Raw genomic sequence first — 22,447 nt, forward strand, 5'->3', positions numbered from 1 at the left:
TTTAAAAAATAATAAGTGGTTCACGTTCTTTGTCCTCCTTTGTTCTCCAACCTGCCACCTGGAAAATGAACAAACATGGGCATATCCCAGGAATGGCAGGGCAGCTAGCAGAAGCTTGGGTCCCTGAAGACTATACAGCTGGATTTCACCTAAGAAATAAACTACTATCCATTTTAAGGTATTGTTATTGGGGGTCTCCATCAGTCACAGGAAACTCAATCTAACATTGAAACTTTCCTCTGGTGCTGAGACTCTCTTAACCAAAAACTGCTCATAATTATTGTAATTTTTATTTTTTAAGGATTTTTCCTACCTTCTGGGGTTTTTTGTTTTTGTTTTTAAGTAGGCTCCATACCCAGCATGAAGCTCAACTCAGGGCTTGAACTCACGACCCTGAGATCAAGAGTTGGATGCTCAAATGACAGAGTGACTCAAGTAACCCCTTCCTACCTTCTCTTTTAATGTTTTCATGGACCCCACTTTTCTTTACTTTTTTCCCCTCTTCCGTAGCCTTCTACTGGTTTAACCAAGAATTCTTCACTTTCCCTTTTTTTCTTCCTCTATGGATTTGACTGTCGAACAAAACATTCTATTGCTATTTTTATACATTGATTACCTTTAAATGGTTAACAAACTCTAAAGCTGAACAGTGAATCCATCCTTCTCTAGGAAAGAGGGGAAAAAATTTTCAGCATGTCCAAAATACCCCCTCCCATGTCCCATTTTATTTTGTCTATTATTTTAGTCCCTCCTTTGTTTTGAAAATCCCCCAAGCTAACTTTTTAAATTGTTAATCCTTCTTTAGATCCACCAATGTGTTTACTGATCACTTTCTTTATTTTTAAGATTGTATTTATTTATTTGAAAGAGAACAAGCAGGGGGTAGGAACAGAGGGAGAAGAAGTAGACTCCCCATGAGCAGGGAGCCTGATGCTGCGGGGTTTGATCCAGGGCCCTGGGATCATGACCTGAGCAGAAGGCAGATACTTCACTAACTGAGCCACCCTGGCTCCCTTACTGATTGCTTTCCTGATCATAATTTAGTACATACTTGCCTTCATTCTGATCTGGATTTCCTTTTTACTGAAGCCATTCCTTCAAAGAGAGCATGTGGGTGGGAAACTCTTCTCAGCCCTCCTTTCCTGAAAAAAAAAAAGGTGATGTTTCACCTTCATTCTTGAATAATGATTCAGTGAGGTATAGGCTTCTTGGCTGGCAATGACTTCTCCTCTGCCTGATGAGCAGCTTATTTCATTGTCTTCTGGCATCTACTGTAGCCAACGAAAAGTCTTCATAAAGCCTCATTGCTGTTCCTTGTAAGTCAGCTGACTTTTGTCTTGAGTCATTTATAAGGTTTTCCTTTTGAATTCTGCAGTTCCTCTGAAATGCACCTAGATTCTCAGTTGTTCTTATTTCTCCTTCTCAGGCTCCAGGGGGTACCTTCGATCTGAGCGCTTGTCTTTGTGGAAGCCTTTAAGTTTCAGTCCTCTTGTCTTTGAGGATCGCCTCATGCCCACTCTATAGTCTCTCCTTCTGAGACTCCTGATGACTTTTGACTTTTAACAACACGTTAACATTTTCCATCTGTTTATCCCTCAGTGCTACTTTATGGGTGATTTCTCAGATTAGCTTCCAATTCATTAATCTTCTATTGAATTCTGTCTAATATGGTGTTTAATTTACCCCTTGATTCTTTTTTTCATTCCAATGGCTATATCCTTTATTTTTATTTTTATTTGTTTTATTTTTAAAGATTATATTGATTTATTCATGAGAGACACACAGAAAGAGGCAGAGACACAGGCAGGGGGAGAAGCAGGCTCGATCCCAGGACCTGATCACGACCTGGACGGAAGGTAGACGCTCAACCACTGAGCCACCCAGGCGTCCCATCCTTTATTTTTAGAAGTTCTACTTGGGTTATCCTTTTTAATCTTCCTGTTCTGTTTCATACTATTCTCACCTCTCTCCCTTCGTTTACCCCATTTGTGGTGGCATGTACTCATGGTCTCTTCCAGATGGTCCTACTACTTCTACTTTGGGGTGCTGATTCTCCTGTTTGTTGCATCTGCCTAGTCTCCCTCACGGTGACCTGTTCTCTTACATGATCACAAGCTCATCTTCAGAAGTGACGACGAGGTTGTTATTTGTTTGCTAAGCCCATTGTGTCCTGGGTTGAAGAGTGCCCTTCCAGTAGCTTCTTTCTTTATTCAGCATTCCATACCACGGAAATAGATCACTATCCTGCCTAATGTGCAAACCTGAGTTTCACGTTCCTTGCGTGGGGAGGGGGTTGCGGTAGCTTTTTACACTCAAGGCCCTGGGCATCCTTTCCACTTCCTCAGGCTGGTAGGTGGAAATATATTTTGGTCCCTTTTCAGGAACAGGGTAGCCCTTCAAGACCCTGGAAGATACTCAGGCTCATGTCCCATTCATCAGCCCCTTACAGGTCTTCTGTCACTCATAGGTGTCAGAGCCCAGGCTCCTGAACCTCTCTCCAAGCCTGAGATCCCCATGGTGTCCCCTCTCTCCCACCACCTAGCTCTGAGTTCTTGCTTTGTCTTTAGTACCTAGGGTCATCCCTGGCTTTCTTTCAAGTTAACTTTTTTATTTTAACATTTTTACACAAGTAGTGGGAGGCACCCAGCCACCCTGCCAGTTCACCATGTTACCAGAATCCCACACACACAACTCTGTCCCCCATCTTTGAATGCTGCAGTGCCAGGGAGCTTGCTACCTCCCAAGAGTCTGGAGAGATCCAAATCTTGCTCACACTGGAGAAAGACAGGTAGCTGAGTGCAGGTTTCCTCCAGGCAGCCCAGGTGGGAGGAAGCTGAGGATGTAGGCAGGTGGGTGACATCATGAACCACCTCTGCAGCCAGGTGTTGTCAAGGACTGAAGAAGCCTGGGGGCTGCTGGGTCTCTTCCATCCTGGGGCTTCATGGGGTGGGTGTACAGTATGAACCCTGCTGGCCTGGGGCCAGAGGAGCAGCGTGTTCTCCCTTCTGGAGCCTCAGTGGGTGAGAAGCATCATCACAAATTCTGGAGGAAAGAAGGAGCAGCGCTTGAGCCAGTCCTAGTCAGGGATCCTGGGAGGTGCTGGGCTCATCCCGGGTGCTGGAGGGGAAGGAGACTCACCATCAAAGTCTACGGTGCCATCCCCATTGAGATCCACTTCTCGGAGCATCTCATCCAGCTCAGAACCCACCAGTGGCTCCCCCAGCAGAGCCGGTGCTGCCTGTCGCAGCTCTGCCACTGTGATTCGTCCATCTTTATCCCTGTCAAACTAGGATTCCAGCGGGTTCAGCCCCTCCTGCCCAAAGCTGGCTCTGCCTGGACCTGTCTCCACCTTGCCACCTAGCCACATTCTGTGTCTGGATGCCCCCACCTCTGCCCGCCAACCCATACCTTCCACCTCCTCCCAGGCTGAGACAGTAGGCCCCCTCCTCCAGGAAGTCTCCTTGGGTGGATCTCCCGGCTGAGAGCGAGCTGGACCCTCTCCAACCCCTCCTTGGGCCTCCAGAGACTGAGGCTCCCAGTCTCTCTGACATAGGTGGGAGGCCTGCAAGTGTGCTGTCCAACCACCCACCCAGCACCCGGCTCGACCACACTCCACACCTCTCGGAAGGCAATGCGCAGCTCCCGAATCCCCAACATGTGCGCTGTCTCTTCCCTGAGCTTTGGGCTCATCAATTCTACAAACTCCTCGAAGTCCACGCGGCCACCCACTGCGGACCCAGGCAGAGTGTCACATGGGAGAGGGCTGGGACCCAGAAGGGACATCACAAGCGCCAGCCTCTCCCCAGCTTTGCACCCAGGAAGGAACGTCCAGCGTCCATGCCCTCAGGGCAGGTAGGAGGCTGGAGCCCCATCCTCCACAGGGACGACAGGGAGAGATGACTCGGTGCTCTCAGCAAAGCACCTATGTGTGGGGGAAGCAGACCAAGGTTTGGAACCAGGCACCCACAGGTTCGAACTCTGCCTCTATTGCCAATGGGGCATAGCCTTGGGGTGACTCACTAAGCCTTCTTCCTCATCCTGGCGCCAGGATGAGAGAATTGACTCTTGGGTGCTCTTATATGCTGGAACCCCATGGACAGCAATAAATGCCCCTCAAGAAGCATGGGCATCGGGGCACCTGGGTGGCTCAGTGGTTGAGCGTCTGCCTTTGGCTCAGGTCGTGATCCCGGGGTCCTGGGATCAAGTCTCATATGGGGCTCTCCACAGGGAGCCAGCTTCTCCCTCTGCCTGTGTCTCTGTCTCCCATGAATAAATAAATAAAATCTTAAAAAAAAAAAAAAGAGGGGATCCCTGGGTGGCACAGCGGTTTGGCGCCTGCCTTTGGCCCAGGGCGCGATCCTGGAGACTCAGGATCATGTCCCGTGTCGGGCTCCTGCATGGAGCCTGCTTCTCCCTCTGCCTGTGTCTCTGCCTCTCTCCCTCTCTCTCTATGTCTATTGTGAATAAATAAATAAATAATATCTTTTAAAAAATAAATAAAAATAAAAAGAGCATAGGCATCTTAGAATCCATGCCATCCATTATAAAAAGCACCAATGGTCAAAGAGCAGCTTTGCAGAAAAGAAAAGAAGCATTGCACTAAATGTCCCATTTGGGAAACCATAGAAAAAGCAAATGCAGATGTCCTGGAATGAAGGAAATCTGATATTTGACAAATTAGCTAATGATAATCACACAAGTGCCCGCCTATCTGACATTTAATCGTAAGGAGTGGCCAGGGTTCTGTCACACTAGGCCTCACTGAGCCTCAGGAGGCTCTTTTCAGGGGCCTCAGGAGGGTCAGAGAGATACAGAGATAGCCAGTCAGGTGGCTAGTACCAGCAGGGAGCATCTTATCACAGACAGAGGGGTCCTGAACCCAGCCCCAAGGGTCTCTCTTGGATCGCTGGTACCTTTCTTGACCTCGCTGCCCCTACACCTGACAAGCTAATGTCAGACTGTCAGAATGCCCTCGAAACGGTCACACACTCCTACCATCACCCTGTGGACTCCCAGAGCCACCTCCCACCACCCTCTTGTCATCCCCCAAACAATGAGACTCAGAGAGGACCAGGGCTGCCCAGCCTCAGCACAGAGCCAGGCTTCCCACCCCACCCCGCCTGGGGCCAGTGGGGGTCAGTCACTGACTGCGCATCTTGACGTGCTGGGAGACCTCGATGAGCTCCATCTCGGTGGGCATGTAGCCCAGCGTCCGCATGCAGTCGCCCAGGTCCCGGTAGCCGATGTAGCCGTCCCGGTCGGTGTCGAACTCCTCAAAGGCAGCCTGAAGCTCTGTGGGGGAGGGAGTTCAGGCCCAGGCAGACAAGCTCAGGGACACCTCCCACCCACCACTGCCACCAGCAAGGGCCACTCACCATCCAGCTCCTCGGGGCCTAGCTCGCGGTCCTGGAGAGGCAGAGTCCAGCATGTCCCTTGGGCCCATCCTTCCTCCTCCAGCCCTGGGTCATGATGGCCTGGGCAGGGCCAGTCCCACAAGGCCAGGAGAAGGCAGCTGAAGTCCCATAGGCCCCAGAAAAGAGATGACCACCCCCTTTCTGCTCCTGGGGCCCAGAGCTCTCACAGAATCCTGGGTTTGAAGTCTAGCTCTGCCCAATACCCAGGCTGGCCCAAGACCAACCCTTCCCCAAACTGCAGAAACTCTGTGCCTACGGCTCAGGCTCCTGGATCTGGAGCAGAGGTAGTGGGAGGCCTGAGTACTGGCAGGGTGTGTTGAGTCCAAGGGCACAAGTGTGTCCCCCACTCCCCACCCTCATCCCCAACCTGGGTCCCACCTGACCTTCCCGAAGATGCGGTTGAGTAGAGGCCCATAGGTCTTCTGAGCTGCATCATGTTGGGGGACGGAGCGATGCCGGTGGGACTGGCGACGGGTGGTTGGCCCAGAGGCTGCAGCGCCTGTCTCCTCCTGTCCTTCCCCAGTTCCAGAGGTTTTCTTGCTGCCTCCTGGGGCCTCGGAGCCAGGGACTTGGTTCTGCTCCTCAGAGCTGCCAGCACTCTTCCGGGAACCTCGGAGCCCCTTCTTCTTGCTCCTCTTCCTGGTCAAAGGGAGGCCCTCAGCACCACCCCTGGAAGCCTCGACCCCCACAGGAGACTTCTGAGAGTTGGGGGCCAGGTCTGGGCCATGTGGCCCCCTTGCCTGTTCTGTGGCCATATGGGGAGAGACGACGAGGCCCAGAGACGCGGCACCAGGGAGCACCCTTGGTTCTCAGGAACCATAAAGCTGCTTACACACTCCTACCCTGAGAGCTGATGGGATGGAGACTTGAGGGGGATTAGGGTAAGTGAGGCAGGCAGCCCAGGCCCTAATCCCAGCCCTCTGCCTAGGGGTAGAGCCAGATGGGTCAAGAGGACTGTCCTCAGCAACAGGGATGCCGGGACACAGGGCTGCAATGAGCTTCCACTTCCAACTCTGGCTCTGTCACTTGTGAGCTGGGAGATCCAGCAATTTCACATCTCAGTCACCTTGTCTATAAGATGGGGGTAATATTGCCCAACGCCAGTTGTGCGACACAGGCAGGACTTAGCCAGAGGACGAGGGAAGTCACGTCAGGAGGAATAGTGTGGACAAAAGCTGGCAAGTGGGAAAGAATAGGGTGAGTTGCCCACGCAGCCCCTTCATGGGGCACCTCGTGGCCAGAACAGAGGGTATGTGAAATTGAAGAAGCGAGGCCAGATCACAGAGTCCTTGAATGCCAGAGTGAGGGGCATGGGGGTGATGTCAGAGGAGGTGGACCCTGGCAGGGTGGGGCAGGGAGGTGCAGAGTTTACCCTGAGGCAGAAGGGCCCAGGATGAGGGGGTTTTGGCCACCTGGCTCTGTCAGGGATGGGGTGGCCTGGCTGGTCACTTGGCCCCGCTAAGCTGGGGTTAGGGTTTCCCAGTGAGCAGCCCCATGAATGATTGATGTCTTCTCAGCTTGGGTTTCATACCAGCCGCCTTAGCGCCGCCAGGCACCATGCAGCAGGCCCCGGCGTGGGGCCCTACGGATGGCTGGACTGCAGGGCAGGCAGGCACTCCCTGCTCCTTCCGGCCAGCAGACTGCACCTCACAGGTAAGCCAAGCCTCACTTCTGGGGGCTCAGGGGAGCCCAGGGCTCTGATCCAGTAGGGACTGGAGCTTGCAGAGTGGGGTCTGCCTGAGCCCTAGGAGAGAGGACACCACCAGGCTAAAGGCCAAGGGGCTGGAATCATGGGGCCACCAGCAGGATTCAACCTTTCTGAGGCATCGACCTCCTCCCCTGACTCAGCGCTGGACCTCCGAGGGAAAGTCCCTGGGCCAATGAGGGAGGGTGTGGGCAGGGTGGGTGAGCGGGAGGGGCAGCAGGCCTCTCAAGTCCCAGTTACCCCATCCTAATCACACTGCTGAGCCCCCTACCCCTGCTCTGTTTGGTAGCCTCAAAGAACCACCTTCTCCCAGAGCAAGTGAGAACAGGGCCACAGCTAGGGGTCGAGGATGATGAAAAAGCTCAAGCTGGGGCAGTCCTCCTGGCCCCCAGCCTGCTGGGCTCTGAGTTACAGACCTCACCCTGAGTTCATGAGCTGCTCTTGCTGTGGGGAAGGGCCTCCTCAGGCCCAGGCTCCTGCCCACCCTTGGACTCCTACAGGCCCATGAGACCCTGAAACTCCCCCTCTTGGAATCTAAAAATGCTTGAACCAGGATACCAGATGAAAAGGGGCCTCCAGTGATCTGACCAAGCAGTTTGCAAATTGTCTTCCCAGGAGCCCCAGGGGCACTCCCCCTCCTTTAATCTGAGCACTCCATCCAGTTCACGTGAGAGTTCCACTATAATATTTTAGCCAAAAAAAAATTCACCAGCTTTATTTATTTTAAAGATTTTATTTATTTTTTTTAAGATTTATTTATTTATTCATCCAGAGAAAGAGAGAGAGAGGCAAAGACACAGCAGAGAAGCAGGCTCCATGCAGGAAGCCCAATGTGGGACTCGATCCCGGGTCTCCAGGATCACACCCTGGGCTTCAGGCAGCGCTAAACCGCTGCGCCACCGGGGCTGCCCAAGATTTTATTTATTTATTCATGAGAGACAGAGACAGAGAGAGAGAGAGAGAGAGAGAGAGAGAGAGGCAGAGACACAGGCAGAGTGAGAAGCAGGCTCCATGGAGGGAGCCCGACATGGGACTCGATCCCGGGACTCCAGGATCATGCCCTGGGCTGAAAGCAAGCACTAAAACACTGAGCCACTCAGGAATCCCCAATTCACCAAATTTAAACATATGTTTGAAAGCCTCTGGTTTAGTCGACTTGGGGACACCAGCATTCCATGTGGCAGAATGATTAGGTCTGAGTTTCAGGCCTCTGTCCTGCATCTGACTTTGAGCAAATCTCTGGTCCTCTGAACCTTCCTCTCCTCACCTGTAAAATGGATTGTATGAGGACTAGATGGTGTGACCTATTTAAAGTTCCTGGCAGAGGTTGACTATGCAAAAGGTGATAATGATGGTTCAGAGAAGGACAGTGACTTGGCCAGAGGTACACAGCACCCTCTCTCTCATACTCAGCCCCCCGTGATTTCATTGATTCTTCAGGCACCCACTCTGTAGCCGACGGCACACTGGGGACCTCAAATGGACGCTGCTATGGAAGCCAACCTGGGTGCTGCCGACCACGGGCCCCGCACAGAGCTGGACGATGAAGACTACTACCCCCAGGGTGGCTGGGACACGGTCTTCCTGGTGGCCCTGCTGCTCCTGGGGCTGCCAGCCAACGGGCTCATGGCGTGGCTGGCTGGCTCGCAGGCTCGGCAGGGAGCGGGCACGCGGCTTGCCCTGCTCCTGCTCAGCCTGGCCCTCTCCGATTTTTTGTTCCTGGCGGCAGCGGTCTTCCAGATCCTGGAGATCCAGCACGGAGGGCACTGGCCGCTGGGGACGGCCGCCTGCCGCTTCTACTACTTCCTGTGGGGTGTGTCGTACTCCTCGGGCCTCTTCCTGCTGGCCGCCCTCAGCCTGGACCGCTGCCTGCTGGCGCTGTGTCCACGCTGGTACCCCGGGCGCCGCCCGGCCCGCCTGCCCCTCTGGGTGTGCGCCGGGGTCTGGGTGCTGGCCACGCTCTTCAGTGTCCCCTGGCTGGTCTTCCCCGAGGCCGCTGTCTGGTGGTATGACCTGGTCATCTGCCTGGACTTCTGGGACAGCGAGGAGCTGCCGCTGCGGATGCTCGAGATCCTGGGGGGATTCCTGCCTTTCCTCCTGCTGCTTGTCTGCCACGTGCTCACCCAGGCCACTGCCTGCAAGACCTGCTGCCGCCACCAGCCACGGCCCGCGGCCTGCCAGGGCTTTGCCCGCGTGGCCAAGACCATTCTGTCCACCTACGTGGTCCTGCGGCTGCCCTACCACGTGGCCCAGCTGCTCTACCTGGCCTTCCTGTGGGACATCTACCCCGGCTACCTGCTCTGGGAAGCCCTGGTCTACTCCGACTATCTGATCCTGCTCAACAGCTGTCTCAGCCCCTTCCTCTGCCTCCTGGCCAGCGCCGACCTCCGTGCCCTGCTGCGTGCCGTGCTCTCCTCCTTTGCCGCGGCTCTGTGTGAAGAACGGCCGGGCAGCCTCACGCCGGCTGAGCCACAGGCCCAAGTGGACTCTGAGGGTCAGACTCTGCCAATGGCAGGGGCCCAGCCTCCAAGGAACCCTGTGACCCCCCCACAAGTGGACCCTGCAGCCCAGCCCCAGTTGGATTCTGTGGCTCCCCCACGGTCAGATTTTGGGGTCCAGCCTCAGCTGAACTCCTCAGGCCAGCCACAGGTGAACCATGAGGCCCAGCCCCACGTGGACTCTGTGGCCCAGTCCCAAGTGAGCCCGAAGGCCCAGGCCCCTGGATCCCCTGCCAGCTCAGCCCCCAGACCCTGTGATGAAGCCTCTTCTGCTCCATCCACAGATCCCACCCCAGGAGCCCCTGAGAACCCAGCAGTGCCTGCTGCCTCTGACGGAGAAGGCCCCGGCAGTGTCCCCCCAGAGGAGGCCCCTGGAACAGGCCCCACGTGAGGGTCCGGGAAAGCCCAGGCCCATCAGGGCAGTGGAAGAGTTAGGGGGAGGCAGAGGAACCAGCCAGTCAGAGAGAAGGGAAGCTGTAGAGAAAGTCACCATGGAAAACCCCATCTGGTCCCTTGGGCCTGGCAGGAGGACTTTGGGGAAGTGAAAATGAAGCACCAAAAGTCCCAGGCAGTTTGTCGTGAGCGTCATGTCCCTATGCAGGTCCCACTCAGCTTTTCCACACTTGCCCCTATGCCCAATGGCTCAGCAGTCGGAGCCTGGGCTAACCTGCTGGACTCTGCCATCCGACAGCCTGGACCCCTACCTCAGGCTGCAGGACAAAGCCAGCAGGGGTGACCTCCCTGGGCTGAAGCTGAGCCCCCCTTTCATCCTTCCCTCCCTCCTGTCCTCCCTGCCTCACCCAGAGGAGGGAGGCCCTGCGGAGGAGGAAGGTATTCACAAGCCAGCAGGACCCTAGGGCCCTAGGAGCCCACACAGGCTGGCCTGGCACGGCCAAGCCCTGTCCACCGGGCCTCTGCCCCCAACGGGAAGTGAGACCAGCAGGACTTCCCTCTGCAAGGCAGCGGGATTCCACTCAGGCCCTGGTGGCTCTGGATAAGCCATTTCACCCTGTGAGCTTCTGTTACATCTGCCATTGTGAGGATTAAGTCAGAAAGCAAGTGAGGCACTCAGCTAGAGCCTGGCATGCAGTAGGGCCTCAGTGAGCAGAAGTTCTCCAACTACTCACTGCCATCCAGAGGTGTCCCCGCAGGGGAGGAAGTGCCACCTGGCCTGGGCCTCTGGGGTCCTGTGAGCTTTGGGGCAGGTCAGCTGTGCCCATGACTAGTTCTGGGCCACAGACCCCCGGGGGTCCTGAGAGAATACAGGGCCGAGTCTGTGCCTTGGATGGCTCCAGAGGACTTCCGTGTTGGCTCTCTCCACTCAGGGGTTCAACTAGGGTCCACCTTCCCCCCACCCTCACCTCCACCCACCATGGTCCTGCCTCCAGTGGAGCCCCTTCTGTGCACTCAGCCCACAGGCAGAGAGGCAAGGATGTCTAAACAGAGAGCTCTGGGGACCAGTGGCTCCAGAAAGGGTATAGGCCCCCAGGAGGTCACACAGCATTTCGGGGCAGAACCCACCTCTTCCCTCTCAAGGTGCAGACACTGCAAGAAAAAGTAGGAAGTGCTGAAGTTATCACTTCCACCCCCCTCTTCCCTTTCACACCAGCGCTCTCTTCTGGCCACCTCCCCCCCTCCCCCAAGCTTTCCCTCACCATACTGTGTTCCAAAACCATGAGCCCTTTCCCCTTTTAACCCACCCCCACTCCAGTCCTTAGCCCATAGCTCAGCGATGTGACCTGCAGCAGCTAAAAGCTGCCCTTACCCATAGGTATAAATGACAGACATTTCTGTGCTGCCCTTCCAGGGGTGCTTCCACTTGAAAAAGGCAGAAGACAGTGCAGATGGTCTGGAGAGGCACAGGGAGATCTGGGTTCTGGTTGCTAGGTCCCCTTTCACCTCAGTTTTCTCCTCTGTAGAACGGGACGGTAATGTTCCCCTTGCAAGGGCTGCTGCTGTCATTAACTGGTCCCAGGGGTGGAAGCGCCCTGAATGGTGGCCAATGCCAGGGGCATAATACCAGCATTTCCTGGTAACAGGACTGCGGATGCCAAAGCTGCAGGAGAGAGATTTCTGAACAGGCATGAATTTGCTAAATTCATTCATTTATTGAGCACTTGTTAGGTGACCTTCCAGTCAGCCTTCCATTCTGGAGACACAAGGGTGGGGTTCACGGCATGGCCTCTGGTGCCCCTTGGGGGTTGTTTGAATCCCAGCTTCACCACTCACCAGCTGTAGGATCTTCAGCATGGCTCTTGGCTTCTCTGGGACTCAATTTCCTCGTCTCTAAAATGGGTATCATATTAATGGTCCCCATTTCCTAGGAGTGTTAATCCCTATGAAGTACTTGGATCCTTACCTGGCACAGAGTAAGTGCTGCAGAATTGTTAGCCATTAGCTTAATCATACCAGTGGGTATCCCCAAGCCTCACTCAGGCCTGGGATCAACACTCGCTCATGGGCCAGAGCCCATGTGGCAGTATCCTGCCAACCAGGCATTGTCCCCTCCACCAGACTGCCTCCTCCTCCCCCTGGTGCACACTCCCTGGAAGCAGGGTCTGGACTTGTGTCCTCCTTGGGGCACTTTGCATGCTCTTCCCCTTTCTCCCAGATAGCGGTCCCAAAGCTTTTACAACATGACCGGCAGATCAGGCACTAAAACCCCAGTGCCAGCCACCTGTCCCCAACTCTGGTCCCCATTCCAAACCTAGCCTTTTGGAGAGCGGGCCAGCCCCACTTTCAAGGTCCCTGAGGGGAGATCTCACCCATAATGGGTAATTGCTATCCAGGAGAAAGAGCAGTACCATGAAGGGTTTCACGGGATAAAGAGGAATTCAACTGCTGACGCATAGAAGAGGGTTTTGTGTTAGAGGAAACATGACCCCCCAAGGCCAGAGAGGTTGAAGGAAGGGCTCATCCCGACATTGCATAGTCCATCTACCTCACCCCTAACATCCTAGGGGGCTGGGCTCCCATTGCCCTCTAGGAGACCCACCCCTGCTCTGGGAGAGAGATACCTCCCATGGGGACCTGATGTCTATTCTGAGAGTTGTGAATATGAGCATTTTCAATTCTCCATTCAGGACCGCTGTGCATTCATTCATTCAGTGTACATGACTTAACCCCACGCCGTGTGCTAGGTCTCACCCTAGGTGCTGGGGATATTGTGGAAAACGAGACAAAGTGCTACCCTCATTTTGCTGACATTCTAGTGGCACAGGGCAGACAAAACACAAATATGCAAATCATTATATAATATAACATCAGATAGTGATTAACAAGGAGACAGGAGGAACAAGTAAGGACCAGAGAGTGAGGGGAATGGTCTGAGACCTGGAGAAAGCAAGAGATGGAGCCTTTTCATCAGCTGGGGGAAGAGTTTCCAGATGGAGGAACAGGATGTACCCAGGCCCTGGGGTGGGAAAGAAGGTGGTTTGTCTCAGGGACAAGAGGATCAGTGTCACCAGACCACATGCAGGGAGAGGACAGAGGAAGGTAACGTATGGGGGGGGAGGGGGGGGTGCACATTGACTACTGGCATTATTTCAAGTGTGGCAATAAGGAGCAAGAGGAGGGCTTGGGGTAAGGGTCTGATTTGGGCTTTAGACAACCCCTGGCTGTTGCCTGGAGGGCACAATGGGGAGAGAGTCTTAGTGGCTGCATTCCCTCTTCCAAAGCACCCTCATTCCTGTCCTTTTTTGGAAGGGTTTGCCTCCCTCAGAGTATGTGGAAGCAAGTACTTTGGAGCCAAACAGATGGGGACTAAATGTTGGTGGGGTGACCTGGGGCAGGCACCCCTCCCCTCTGAGCTGTTTCCTCCTCAGGCAGTAGGATGGGGGGTGAATAGGGTGTAAGCCCCAGCCTGCCTGAGATGCACAGTGGGGCCTCCTGCAGCCCCAGATAAGACTCTTTCTGGCTTTGCTCTTCCTCCTCTTCCCACCTACTTCTCTTTCTGGGAAAGACTGACCATCATCACCCCAGGGAAGGTGAGGGAGGTGGCACCAGCCCCAGGCAGAGGGGGCAGATTCTGCTTGTCAGACCTCGAGGAACATCTGAGTCACCCCGGAATAGGATGCGGACTCCGATGGGGTATATCTGGGGCCGCCAGTCTGGGTTCCTGTCACAGGAGCGAGCTAGGCGGGGGGATCAACTGTGGACAGACCACTATGCCTCCATGGGAGAATGTCGGGGAGAGAAAGGAAGGTGCAAGGGATCTTGCAGGGGACACGCCCCCATTCCTATTTTTTAAAAAGATTTTATTTATTCATGAGAGACACACACAGAGAGGCAGAGACGCAGGCAGAGGGAGAAGCGGGCTCCATGCACGGAGCCCGACGTGGGACTCCATCCGGGGACTGCGGGCTCAAGCCCTGAGCGAAAGGCAGACGCTCAACCACTGAGCCACCCAGGTGCCCCCCATTCCTGTTTTTAATAAGGAGGCCCGGCAGGCCCCAAGGGTGTGTTCATCGGAAAGAGTGGGTTGGCTGGGGCCTTCCACGTGCCCCTTAAAACACTGCTGTTGTATTTACAATGTTCATCACCAAGTACTTTTGTAACCTTTGAAAAGAGGCACGTGAATATATCGACTGTCAGACTAGATACTATATTTTGGAGTCCGGGGTGGCCTGGGGGACCCAGAAATATGCACTGGGATGGGGGTTTGGCAGGGGCTCCACCCAATCCTGGTACCTCCGAGGGCACCGCCAGAGGAGCAGGACTGGGACGGAGCCCGCACCCACCGCCCCTCCGGCCCCGGCCCCGGCCCCACCCCCACCCCACCCCCTCGCTCCGATGAGACCCGGGCGCCTGAGGGGCGGGGCTCGCCCAGGCCCCGCCCCTGCGCCCCCATGGCCCGGGCGCTCCCCGCCTCCGCTTGCAGCCTCCCGCCCCTCCGCGCGTGACCTCGGCCCCGCCCCCGCGAGCCCCCGCCCCGCCCCCCCCGCCCCCCCGCCCCCCCCGCCCCCTGGCCCGGCTCCTCTGTCACTTCCTGATTCCCGCTTCCTGCTTCCCAGAGGCCAGGATCCGGAGCCGCCCGAGGCCGGTGCCGCAGCCCCCGGCGTCCCCGGTGAGCGTAGCGGGCCGGGGCTGGGAGCGCGGGCGGGGGGCCGGATGAGGCTGCGGGGGCGGAGCCGAGGGAGGCTGGGGTGCGGGGTCGTGTGTCCGAGGAGCCCTGCCCCTCCGCGGCGCTCCACCCTCAGCCCCAAGCCCCTGTGGCTGCCCAGCGTCTCCCCCCACGGTTCACCTTGGACCCCGCTCCGAGGGCGCCCTGGGATGCTCTGCGGCCGGGAGCGGCATCCTGACCCCCGCCCAGCCCTGTCAGGCCTCCCTGACCCCCCGGCCTGGGGCTCCCTGCACATTCCTGCAGGCACTGCACATTCCCGGGGGCTCAGAACTGGGGCCTAGCGCGGCTCCACATTGGAGACCTTTCCCCCTCACCCAACTTTCAAATCCTGGCCGGAAGGAACCTGCTCGGAACGGACTAGGACCCACAGAGGAACTATAAGCCTGCCCTGGCTTCGTCAGTTCCCACCTCCCCCACACATACCAGGGCTAGGGAGGGGCCTGGGTAGGGTCCTGCAGAGCCCCTCTCGTCTCAGTATTGTGGGTCTTAGGTCAATGCATTCCCTCTCCATCTCAGATGCCCCCTTGGTAGGTGGCAGCCAGGGTCTGCACCTGTGACCCCGTTCTGTAACTGGGGAAACTGCAAGCCAAGAGGGAGACAGTGATCAGGCCCCAGGATGCATCCTTCCCACCTCCCTTCATGCAGCCCTGGGAGGGTTGGGTGTTATTGGCATGGGTGAGGGCTGACCCAAGCCTCTCCACCCTGCAGATATGTCCTTCCGCAAAGTGGTTCGGCAGAGCAAATTCCGGCATGTGTTTGGACAGCCGGTCAAGAATGACCAGTGCTATGAAGATATCCGAGTGTCTCGTGTCACCTGGGACAGCACCTTCTGCGCAGTCAATCCCAGGTTCCTGGCTGTGATCGTAGAGGCCAGCGGCGGGGGTGCCTTCCTGGTGCTCCCTCTAAGCAAGGTGGGCCCCATCAGGGCTGGGGGAAGGAGTGGAGACCTGACCACACCTTCCAGGCCTCTCTCCTAGCTTCACTTTCTTTATCTTGCCCATCCCCACACTGCTGGGCAGGTGTCATAATCCAGACTTATTGCCTAAGAGATATTAGCACAGATGGAGAAAGTTTTTTATTGCCACCGAGTTAGGGTCAGAGGCAACAAACATTTCCTGCACACCCTTGACTGCTCCTCTCATGCCCGCAGACGGGCCGCATCGACAAGGCCTACCCAACGGTGTGTGGACACACAGGACCTGTCCTGGACATTGATTGGTGTCCCCACAACGATGAAGTCATTGCCAGCGGCTCGGAGGACTGTACAGTCATGGTGAGGCACGGCGCTGTGGTCAGGCCTGGTTCACAGGTGTGGCTCGAGGCTGCTGGCAGCACAGCCAAGCAGAGGTCCTCAATTGGCAACCCCACCCTTCCCACAGGTGTGGCAGATCCCCGAGAATGGGCTCACCTCCCCACTGACAGAGCCAGTGGTGGTGCTGGAGGGACACACCAAGCGAGTGGGCATTGTCACCTGGCACCCGACTGCCCGCAACGTGCTACTCAGTGCAGGTCTGCTCTGCCCACCCCCCAACCCCCCTGCCCCTGTCTGTACGCAGCTACGGAACCCACACCCTCTCCCAGGCCCATCTGACAGGTGGTAAAGCTGAGACCCACAGAGCTCAAGAGGCCAGGTGTCCCAGGAGGGTGGTCAAAGCCAGCCTGCTGGGCTGACGGCCCCCTGCCCGGCAGGCTGTGACAACGTGGTGCTCATCTGGAACGTGGGCACTGCAGAGGAACTGTACCGCCTGGACAGCCTGCACCCTGACCTCATCTACAACGTCAGCTGGAACCGCAATGGCAGCCTCTTCTGCTCTGCATGCAAGGACAAGAGTGTGCGCATCATCGACCCCCGCCGGGGCACCCTGGTGGCGGTACGTGGCCCCAGAGGGCTAGGATGGTAGTGGACAAACCAAGGGGCTCTGTCAGGTGCTGCACTGACCACTCTGTCCCCCGGATAGGAGAGGGAGAAGGCCCATGAAGGGGCCCGTCCCATGCGGGCCATCTTCCTGGCAGATGGCAAAGTGTTCACCACGGGCTTCAGCCGCATGAGCGAGCGGCAGCTGGCACTGTGGGACCCGGTGAGTAGGCCATGGCCAGCCTTGAGGGGACAGGCTTGGTGGAGACTTGGACCCCATCCTGGCCCAGGAGGGCATGCGTCACCCTGGAGAGGTCTGGGGGTCCCAGGTTCTCAGCCTGGCACCTGAGGCTCTCGGGACCTGGAACCCTGCCAGCCTCTTCCATCCTTGCCCCTTGCCCTCCAGCCTCCCCTGCTGCCTCCAGCTTTCTCCAGGCCTTAGCTCACTGTCAATCTTGCCAGCTGAGAGGCCCTTCCTTCCTTTGCTTGCCTCTTCCCCTCTGGCTGCCCTCTGGGGCCCAGTACAGAGGCCCCCTTACTCCAGGAGGCCTCCAGCCCTTCTCCAAGGGCGCTCTGTCCCACAGCCCTGTGCTTCTGTACAGTGGCCTCTGTGGGTTCCTCTGAGACAGGGTGGTGCTGCCAGGCATCCCCAGCTCCCACGCAGGAGAGGCTTTCTCGGTGGCCTGGGAGCAGGCTGGGAAAATGAGATCCTAGAAATGGAGGGGGTCCTGGAAGGTGGGAGAGCACCCATATGGCATGGTGGAGGCAGGGCCAGCGGGCATGTGAGGCTGCCTGGGGCCAGTCCTGATGGGCGGGGAGGGTGAGGAGAGAGAAGGAAAGGTTCTGGCCTGGCCTGACTGCCCACCATCCCATGTGCCAGGAAAACTTGGAGGAACCCATGGCTCTCCAGGAGCTGGACTCTAGCAATGGGGCCCTGCTGCCCTTCTACGACCCGGATACCAGTGTGGTCTACGTCTGCGGCAAGGTGGGGCCTGGCCAGGGCTGATGGGGCAGGGAAGAGGGCTGGCTGTCTGAGTGCTGACCCTGGCCTCCTCCCCCCTACAGGGTGACTCTAGCATCCGATACTTTGAGATCACAGATGAGCCCCCCTATATCCACTTCCTGAACACATTCACCAGCAAAGAGCCCCAGAGGGGCATGGGCAGCATGCCTAAGAGGGGCTTGGAGGTCAGCAAGTGCGAGATTGCCCGGTAAGAAGGGCCTCCTGGGTGGCCAGCTGCAGGGGAATGATGTGGCCGCAGAGGCCAGGCCAGGGCCGACTAGGGTGAGGGATCAGATCTTTGGAGGCTGCTCAGGAACAGGAACCAGCCCACAGGAGGGCCAGGGTCAGACAGTGGAGGGGCTAGGGTGAGGCCTTGAAGTAGAGAGTCAGGAGCCAGGGGAGCCGAGGATGGGGAGGTTCCCCCCATGGTTCCTCCCTCCCCTCCCTTTCCCAGGTTCTACAAACTGCATGAGCGCAAGTGTGAGCCCATTGTCATGACTGTGCCAAGAAAGGTGAGGTCGCCTGGTCCCCTGCCTACTCCCTTCCCCAGCAGACAGGGGCGACTGGAGTGAGGCCTGCGAATAGGACGTGGTTGAGTGTGGATGTGGACGGTGGGCTGGAGAGATGCCAGGATGCCTTTGTCATTTAGCCAGGGGTTGGGCTGTGCCAGGTGGAGAACAAGAAGGGATGAGACAGAGTGAGCTGAGGCCCTGCTCTGGAACAGCCACAGGAGACAGACACACTGGGCAGCCACGACGGACTCCCTGTAGCAGGCCAGGCAGGACCAAGAGCATGGTTAGGGTGGGCCTAAGCCAGGCAAAGGGCAGGAAAGAGGGATGGGAGTCTGGCTGTAGGGGAGACTCCCATGAAGACAGGATCAGCCCACGTGTGCCTGGCCTCAGATGCCCAGCCAAGAACCTTGGACGAGCTTCGTTCTCCAGCCAGTATTTACTGAGTGTGCCATCCAGCATGCCGGGCACATCCGAGGGAGGAGAGCTGTGAATGAGGCTGCAGGGCTCCCAGAATCCCACAAAGCCACATAGCTGGCCCCTGCTTAGGAGTGTTGGGAAAGCTGCTGTGAGAAGTCGTATCTCAAAGGGAAGTGAAACGAGAGATTTGTGCTTTAGAGTGGCCACTTGGGGTCAGGCCATTGGAGGATGGGTCAACAGGGTGAAGACCTGGAAGCTAAGAGGGTGACAAGGAGGTAGCTACCCTGGGTCCAGACAAGAGGGTGACAAGGAGGTAGCTACCCTGGGCCCCCGACTGACCTGGACCTCTCCCATCCCCTGCCCAGTCGGACCTCTTCCAGGACGATCTGTACCCTGACACAGCCGGGCCTGAGGCAGCCCTGGAGGCAGAAGAATGGGTGAGCGGGCGGGATGCCAGCCCCATCCTCATCTCCCTGCGGGAGGCCTACGTGCCTAGTAAACAGCGGGACCTGAAGGTCAGCAGGCGCAACGTGTTATCGGAGAGCCGGCCTGCCGTGGCCCCGAGCTCAGCCCGCCCCGGGGCCTCCACATCTGCCACCTCCGTCCCGGCTTCCATCCCCAGCGGTGGCCTCACCGGAGCTGGGGTATGTGCCCCATGGTCGGGGTGGTGTCAGGAAACCCTGGTGGCTCTGGTCTGCTGTGTGTGCCTAAACCTCTCACTGCCTGTCTGTGGGGCTCTGTCCCCTGCCCAGGGGGTTTGGGGATAACTGCAGCTCTGCACCCCCTGACTCCTGCCCCCACATCCCTGCAGGAGGCGCGGAAGCTGGACGAGGTGATGCAGGAGCTTCGGGCACTGAGGGCGCTGGTCAAGGAGCAGGGGGAGCGCATTGGTCGCCTGGAGGAGCAGCTGGGCCGCATGGAGAATGGGGATGCGTAGGACCATAGGCCCAGGGGATGCTGCTCCCCCTCACTTCCTCTTCATTCGCTCCCTCCTCACCCAGCCTCTGCTGGCAAGTCACACCGCTTGTTGGCTGCCTCCTGCCCTGGGCCTGTGGGACAGGTTCTGGAGCAGTCCACAACCACCCATCCCGGGGCTAGAGCCGCAGCCTGGCTCTTGTCATTGTTACTAGGGAGGATTTTTGTATCAAGGCAAGCTTATACTCTGAGGGACCACCACCTGCCAGCCCTGCTCCCTCCCCAGAGGAAGTGGGAGAAACAATTTCTATATTTTCATTCCAAATAAAATTCTCTTTCTAAAAGTCAGGTTTGCCCTCTACAAGGGTTGGGGGGGCAGGCAGCTGGGAAAGGAAGTGTGTAATGCTGGGGACAGATGAGGCCCTCAGGGACCCAAGGATGTGAAAAAGGTCTGGGGGCCACTAGCATTCCCCACCTCACCCCCCAGTCCTTGCTTCCCTGAATTCTGCCGGCTAGAGAAACTGAGGACCCAGCCCAGGACTGTGTCGTGCTTTGAGCTGGTGTCCAGTCCCTCTCCCTGGAGGCCTAGCCACGGGCCCCACAGCCCTGGCCTCAATAGGTGAGAGATCTGTGACGCGCTAGTGTGGGTTAGGGTGGTCCTAAGAGGCCTGTGGCCCCTAGCAGGGGCCTATGGCAGGGAGGGTTGGGTGGGGTACTGTGGGCAGGAAGCGGAAGCGCCCAGTAACCCCTAGCTGCAGCTGAGCACGCCAGAGCTCACTTCTACTGAACACAGCCAGAGCTGGTGGCGGGCGCTCAAGCACCAAGGCCGGCGGACTGATGGTGAGCACCAAGAGCCCACTGGGTCCTGAGGTGGGGGCAACAGGTCAGAGCTGGATTGCCTGGGCATTGGGCACTAAGGGAGGACCCCCCCGCCCACGTGGGGTTCCAGAAGCTGGAGCAGTCAGTCGAGGGCAGAGGTGGGAGACCCAGGGCAAGCATGGGGCAGAAGCTGGGCCTTCCTCATCTCACCTCAGAGCTGGACCTCCCTGGGACTCAAGGTGTGCCCCCAGCACCCCTCTCCAGGCCCAGCTCCCCTTCAGGAACCTCTGGCAGACCCTCTCACCTGTTCTGCTGGGGAGCTAGAACCTGGGCATAGAACTTACCTGTGTTCCTGGAGCCTGGGCAAACAGAGCCTGGGGTGAAGGGGAGGCTTGCTTGAACCTCCACACCCCTCCCCCCCATCATCTCTCACCTGCCTTGTTCCAACCGCAGGCTTCCTCTGGTAGCTGCACCCGCCTCCCCCAGCCCCAGGCCCTGCAGGCTTGAGGCCCCCAGGGACCGGACTGAACGGAAATGCAGTAGCTGAGGCAGTCCCATGGGTGGGAGGAAGAGGGGTTTCAGGGACCCACGTCCTGAGACCTGGCCAAGTGGAGGGTAAACAGTTGTCTCTGAGTTGGTCCCTCCATCCAGGCCTCAGAAAGAGCCAACCCCAACGCCAGCCTCGCAGATTACCCCCCTCCCTGCACATCCCACCCTACCCCCACTCCTACCCATAGAGTCTTGACACACCAGTAATTACTGAGCAGCTACCATGTGTGCCAGGAACCTATGGTGTGTGCCAGAAATTAAGTCCTTGAGGCAAAAGGACCCCTGTCTCCTTGCTGCTTGCTCTGGTGGGGCAGATAGGGCAATAATGAGAAGCACTCGTACGCTGTGAGAAGTACGAGGGAGAGGCAGGTAGAGCCCGGCTGTAGGGGTGAGAGGCAAGGCAGCGCTGCAGGTCAGATTCGGCCTCCCTGAGATGATGGGAGCCAAGGTGAGCCGGCAGTCATGTGGCTCTTGGGGGATGAGCACGCTGAGCAGAGGGAACAGCCGGCGCACAGGCCGTAGGCAAGCACAGGCTCAGACAGTGAAGGTGGGGTGGCTGGGGAGTGGGTTAGAGGCTCCATGGCTGCATCTCAAAGGACCAGGACTTTACTGACAGAGTAAAAACTTGGGCTTTTCTACTTGATTGTCCCCATTTGGCCCATAAGGCAACCAAGGAGCGAGTCACCCGGTCTGACTGCCCCCAGCCCAGGTGACAAGCCCCTGCCTGTCTCCCCACAGGACCTGCCCTGTGCCCTTGGGCTCGGGACACTGCTGGCCCTGCCAGGGGTCCTGGGCTCAGGCAGCAGTGCCAAGGACAGTGAGAGCTCCAGCTCTGTCACTGTTGTCCTGCTGCTGCTGCTGCTACTGCTGCTGGCCACTGGCCTGGCACTGGCCTGGCGCCGCCTCAGCCGCGACTCAGGGGGCTACTACCACCCAGCCCGCCTGGGCGCCGCACTATGGGGCCGCACTCGCCGCCTCCTCTGGGCCAGCCCACCGGGCCGCTGGCTCCGGGCCCAGGCCGAGGTGGAGCCACCCGATGAGGACCCAGAACAGCAGCAGGACGAGCAGGATGTGGAAGAGGACTACCATCTGGTTGGTGGCCTGGAGGAGACAGAGTCCCAGGAAGAGGATCAGCAATGCAGAGAGGGGCCCTGCCCACAGCAGGTCCCAGAGCCAGGCGAGGAAGCACGTGACAGTAACACCGGAGGGGGCCTGGGCCTTAGTTCCCAGGGGCCAGTGGGCTCAGGGGGCAGCGCCGAGGCCCTGCTGAGCGACCTGCACGCCTTTGCTGGCAGCGCGGCCTGGGACGACAGCGCCGAAGCAGCTGGCAGCCAGGGCCTCCACGTCACAGCACTGTAAGAGCCAGTGTGGTGTGTCACATCCCTGTCACTGTGCCTCTGCATCCCATGCTACCCTGGACCTATTGTCACCCACACCGCTACACAGGGTGTCTCAGACTATTGCTCCCCTACCAGTTCTGTCCCCAAAGCTGTGTATCCTTGTCCCCATCAGGAAGCCCACCCATCCCTAGTGGCACTGGAGAGCCTTCTGAAATAAAACCCCTCCAGCCCTGTGGCTCTGTGGTCCGGCTTTGTGGTCTTGTAGTAACCTGCCCGTCTCTAGGCAGGGGCTCCTGCT

The 22,447-nt window shown here is 57.6% G+C and overlaps 4 protein-coding genes across 4 annotated transcripts; 3 read left to right on the plus strand and 1 right to left on the minus strand.

The window, feature by feature from the left end:
• Nucleotides 1-3,013: 3,013 nt before the first annotated feature.
• On the minus strand, nucleotides 3,014-6,169 carry CABP4 (calcium binding protein 4). The gene is made up of 6 exons (XM_025445673.3): nucleotides 5,798-6,169; nucleotides 5,376-5,406; nucleotides 5,149-5,292; nucleotides 3,619-3,728; nucleotides 3,139-3,286; nucleotides 3,014-3,042 (listed from the first exon to the last, which is right to left on the minus strand). The coding sequence occupies exons 1-6, from the start codon at nucleotides 6,167-6,169 to the stop codon at nucleotides 3,014-3,016; spliced, it is 834 nt and encodes a 277-aa protein (XP_025301458.3).
• A 2,429-nt stretch (nucleotides 6,170-8,598) lies between these two features.
• On the plus strand, nucleotides 8,599-10,066 carry GPR152 (G protein-coupled receptor 152). The gene has a single exon (XM_025446322.3). It carries the CDS (start codon nucleotides 8,599-8,601, stop codon nucleotides 10,006-10,008), a length of 1,410 nt encoding a protein of 469 aa, XP_025302107.1. The 3' UTR covers nucleotides 10,009-10,066.
• Nucleotides 10,067-14,575: 4,509 nt separating this feature from the next.
• On the plus strand, nucleotides 14,576-19,785 carry CORO1B (coronin 1B). Its single transcript, XM_025445895.3, has 11 exons — nucleotides 14,576-14,682; nucleotides 15,448-15,650; nucleotides 15,890-16,012; nucleotides 16,119-16,248; nucleotides 16,429-16,610; nucleotides 16,698-16,817; nucleotides 17,475-17,579; nucleotides 17,660-17,805; nucleotides 18,052-18,109; nucleotides 18,892-19,170; nucleotides 19,338-19,785. The coding sequence occupies exons 2-11, from the start codon at nucleotides 15,450-15,452 to the stop codon at nucleotides 19,461-19,463; spliced, it is 1,470 nt and encodes a 489-aa protein (XP_025301680.1). The 5' UTR covers nucleotides 14,576-14,682; nucleotides 15,448-15,449; the 3' UTR covers nucleotides 19,464-19,785.
• A 344-nt stretch (nucleotides 19,786-20,129) lies between these two features.
• On the plus strand, nucleotides 20,130-22,384 carry LOC112659293 (protein tyrosine phosphatase receptor type C associated protein). Its single transcript, XM_025445896.3, has 2 exons — nucleotides 20,130-20,281; nucleotides 21,548-22,384. The coding sequence occupies exons 1-2, from the start codon at nucleotides 20,279-20,281 to the stop codon at nucleotides 22,166-22,168; spliced, it is 624 nt and encodes a 207-aa protein (XP_025301681.3). The 5' UTR covers nucleotides 20,130-20,278; the 3' UTR covers nucleotides 22,169-22,384.
• The last annotated feature ends 63 nt before the right edge of the window (nucleotides 22,385-22,447 follow it).

The sequence above is a fragment of the Canis lupus genome, chromosome 18 (assembly GCF_003254725.2).
Source record: "Canis lupus dingo isolate Sandy chromosome 18, ASM325472v2, whole genome shotgun sequence".
Taxonomy (NCBI): domain Eukaryota; kingdom Metazoa; phylum Chordata; class Mammalia; order Carnivora; family Canidae; genus Canis; species Canis lupus.